Below are 4,353 nucleotides of genomic sequence, written 5' to 3'. Positions count from 1 at the left end.
TCCTTGGATAAGGCCCGTCCGTCTGTAACAGAATGTGTAGTTTATCTAATGCTGGCCGACAGCCCCGGTCCCGGGGTTCGGAAACCGCCGACAAACAATCGATTAATCGGTCAAGTGTTTGCACAGATGGAACCGCTCGCTCGGTTGTCTGGTTGGCATGAGTTACGGACCGGCCGTCGCCATCCATCCATCCATCCCGGCCGGCCGGTCGCCCGCCCGTTTAGGCTATTGGTTTCAGGCCCGCGTAAACGGATGTGCGAGTGTTTGCATCGATATCAGCGGAATCGCATTGTTACATTTGCTGTGTAAATTAATTACGAGTTTTGGCCACGAGGAGTCAAACACGTGGTCAACGGTCCTGCGTAACCTGCAGTGCGCTGTAGAGTGGTTTTCACCTTTTTTTCTCCCGATTATTCAACGAATTGTGTTACGTAGCGTTCGACCACATCAGCTGTACCATCATCTAACCGGAATTCATAACCTGAATGTGTTCGGTGCAAACAAGCTCCGCGCATCAAAATAACATTTTTCCGGGATGCTGTGAGAATTGAAAATTCAAATGATACCACAAATGTGGCCCCTTTTCCACTATAAAACAGCCAGCGATTTGAATGAATCGTCAATACTGTCTATGCGGAACCAAACGCGACACGATGGCTATTACGGTGGCATTGCTGACGACCTTCCTGGCACTTGCTGCCACTCACACGAACGGCCAGGAGGCGAAAAAGTTTGACTGGTGGGAGCGGGGTAACTTCTACCAGATCTATCCGCGATCGTTCAAGGACTCGGACGGTGATGGGATCGGCGATCTGAAAGGTACGTTACTGGCTTTTGGCTACAGCACAGCCCGGTAGTCATCGGCGGGGTTTCTATTGCGTTACAGGAATCACCGAAACGATCGATTACCTTAAGCAGATCGGCATCGATGGCGTGTGGCTGTCGCCCATCTTTAAGTCGCCGATGAACGACTTCGGGTACGACATTTCCGATTTCTACGCGATCCAGGAAGAGTACGGCACGATGGAGGACTTTGAGGAGCTGGCGACCAAGTGCCGATCGATCGGGCTCAAGCTGATCCTCGACTTTGTGCCGAACCACTCGAGCGACGAGCACGAGTTCTTCCGCCTGTCGGAGGATGGTGTGGCACCGTACAAGGACTACTACATTTGGCACGACGGAGTCGCCGATGGTAACGGCACGCGGCAACCACCGTCGAACTGGATCAGCGTGTTCCGCGGTAGCGCGTGGCAGTGGAGCGACAAGCGCCAGCAGTACTATCTGCACCAGTTTCAGCGCAAGCAACCGGACCTTAACTTCCGTAACCCGGCCGTGGTCGAGGAGATGAAGAACGTGATGCGCTTCTGGCTGGGCAAGGGCATCGCCGGGTTCCGCATCGATGCGCTGCCGTATCTGTTCGAAAGCGACGTGGTCGGTGACCGGTACCGGGACGAACCGGCCTCGGGACTGGTGCGCAACGATCCGGACAATCCGGCCTTCCTGGTGCACACCGAGACGAAGGACCAGCCGGAAACGTACGACATGGTGCACCAGTGGCGTGCCGTCGTGGACGAGTTTACGGCCACGGATAACTTCACGCGCATCATCCTCACCGAGGCGTACACCAGTCTGGAGAATACGACCCGTTTCTATGGGACGCGTGATGCGCCGGGAGCACAGATCCCGTTCAACTTCCAGCTGATCAGTTACCTGACCATCAACAGTACAGGCCAACAGTTTGCCGATCTGGTGGAGAGCTGGCTGAAGGCGATGCCACGCGGATCGATCGCCAACTGGGTACTGGGTAATCACGACAACAGTCGAGTGGCCACCCGCCTCGGAGTGCCGCGGGCCGATCTGTACAACATTGCGCTCCAAACGCTGCCCGGCATCGCGGTGACGTACTACGGCGAGGAGATCGCCATGGTCGATCAGTACATCTCGTGGGCGGACACGATTGATCCGGCTGCCTGTAACGCGGATGAAGCGACCTACACCCTGTACTCGCGCGATCCGGTCCGTACTCCGTTTCAGTGGAGCAACGCGACGAACGCTGGGTTCTCGGATGCAGCGCGTACCTGGCTTCCGGTGGCCGACGGGTACCGGGAGCTGAATGTGGCCCAACAGTTGGCGGCCCCGAAGAGTCACCTGAAAACGTTCATCCAACTAACGCACTACCGGAAGCGTCGGCTGCTGGCGGAGGGTAGCTTCGAACTGCGCGTCGTCAATGGTGGCAATCTGGTGGTGTACCGACGGAGGGTGGCCGGGCTGGGTTATGCGGTGGTAGCGCTCAATTTCAACGACAAACCGGTGCAACTCAACCTGGGCAGGGTTTTCCCGGACAGCAAACCATCCCGCATGACGGTTGTCGCCAGCTCACTGCAGGTCCCCGTGGCGCAGGGTGCAAGAATCAACCCGAACCGGTTCTCGTTGCCGGCCAACGCGGGAATTGTGTTGCAACGCGTTCTCGGAGCCAATCCGGTCGTTGCCTGATAACAACACGGTGGAAGGTAGAGGAGAGTAGGTTAGGAGTAGCATTCGTAGAATAAACTTAGTATGAAGCAAATCTGAATTGGGTAGCTGTTGATAGGGAAATCCTACTCAAAGGATGTGTTGCAACAAAGGTATTGTTACGAGGCGGTCGATTGATGGTCACGCAGCGTGCCACTTTTTGCTGACGTCGTCCGTTCAGGACTTTTCCCCTTCATTCGGTAGCTCACTGGAAACGGTGAGATGCTGCTCGCCTGCTTATCAGCTTTTCTCACTATACTGTGCCGCAGCTTCTCACTTGGGAGGAAAATCCCGAGAACGGCTCTCTCACGGAAACACCGCACACGAGAGCGAGAGGCGGCACGATGATAGTGCGAAAAACCGAGGAAAGATTTGTTTATTTTCTCAACGGACGTGCGTCTCGGGCGTGAGCACTCTACTCATTGAACAGCGTGACTCACTTTCAGCACCGACGGATGACGCGAATTTAGCATCTCATCTCGCGCTGGTGAATGGTTCGGCCGAATTCGGTGCTTAGTGGCCACGGGCGCCCGCTGGCTGCGTTCGGACGATTCGGTCCCATCGGATTCGCCGTATCCGCCGAAACTCTCCGCCAGTGAGAGTTTGGCCGCAAACCCGAACGGATCGTCTCGTGAGCAGCGTGCGTAAGGTCTGACCGTTCGTGCGTCCCGTGTAATTGTTTCCGGTTTCGCGTCCGGTCCGTGCGCGGGTGCGTGTGTGTGTGGGCGCGTCCTGCTCCGTTTATCTTCCCACTAATCCCCGACACTAACCATTATGGAGTCCGGTTGAGCGTGCGAACAAACAAGTGTGTCCGGACGGCACAAACAATCGCCGAGCATTGCGAGTCGCGGGTTTTGCGATGGCTTTTCGGCCACTTTTAGAATCTTGTCCACCGTCCGCAGTGAGGGTTGCCATCGTTACGACAGCGTAGTGATTCGCTCCGTCTCAGTAACCATTGCCTACCGTAAGTGTGCACCGGTTTAGTTGACGGAGTTGACTTCGATGGTCGGGCTGCCGAGCTGCCGAGGGTTTTATTGTCCGATTTGATGTGAGTGTTATTTTTCGGTTTCATGTGTGTGTTTGTGCGAATGCGGTGCTGGACGACCATCGGCGGTGACCGGACCGGATGGGATTACGGTGCGAGAAGATGAATTGTCCCGGGTGATGTGAGACACCGCGTGGGAGAAGATGTCGGCACGTGACAGGCCCAAGTCTGGATTTATCGATTGTGTGGCGAAAGTTGTTCGTCGACAGCAAACGCGATGGTTCCGTGCGGTGAAACTGTCACGAACAGCGATCCGAAGCGATAACCGATGGGGCCAGCGCGTCTTGTTAATAGATCAGCAATTTCGTCATCAGTCAGCCGTAGCCGCACGCCGGGAATGTTAACGTGTTGTTCTCCTTCGCCGAGGCTTCCGATTGTAGTTGGGCCTTGCCCAGCCGAACGGACCAATCTTCACGACCGGCACCCAGCACCGAATCAAGACGCCGAATAAAACTCGATCAAAATCGAGCTCGAGTTTCACGTGCCGGTTGGCCTTCGCGGCGAGAAATCCGAAAAAGTGCGTGCGTGTTCGAAGCGGGTGATAAATTAATTAATTTCCTCCCTTTTCCATCAGTGCCCGGCGCAGGAACTCGGGGGAAGGAAACCCTAGCGAAACCTGAGGCCATCCGTGCCCCGGGCACTCCTGATGTTGGCGGATCGAAGGAAATCGAATCGAACATCAAAACATTGACCGGTCGGCAAGGCCGCGGTGTGGCAAGGCCACGCGAAAGTACTTCGAAGAAGTTCGTTGGCCGCTAACTTCCGCACAAGTGCGGTGTCGTAAATAACGCCTCCAG

The 4,353-nt window shown here is 55.7% G+C and overlaps 1 protein-coding gene across 1 annotated transcript; it reads left to right on the top strand.

Moving 5' to 3' along the window:
• The first annotated feature begins 639 nt into the window (after positions 1 to 639).
• Positions 640 to 2,552, top strand: LOC128274995 (probable maltase). Its single transcript, XM_053013360.1, has 2 exons — positions 640 to 819; positions 887 to 2,552. The coding sequence occupies exons 1-2, from the start codon at positions 654 to 656 to the stop codon at positions 2,491 to 2,493; spliced, it is 1,773 nt and encodes a 590-aa protein (XP_052869320.1). The 5' UTR covers positions 640 to 653; the 3' UTR covers positions 2,494 to 2,552.
• Positions 2,553 to 4,353: the final 1,801 nt, after the last annotated feature.

The sequence above is a fragment of the Anopheles cruzii genome, chromosome 3 (assembly GCF_943734635.1).
Source record: "Anopheles cruzii chromosome 3, idAnoCruzAS_RS32_06, whole genome shotgun sequence".
In the NCBI taxonomy this organism is placed as follows: domain Eukaryota; kingdom Metazoa; phylum Arthropoda; class Insecta; order Diptera; family Culicidae; genus Anopheles; species Anopheles cruzii.
The sequence above is the reverse complement of the archived record's forward strand: the minus strand, read 5'-3'. Positions and strand labels throughout refer to the sequence as shown.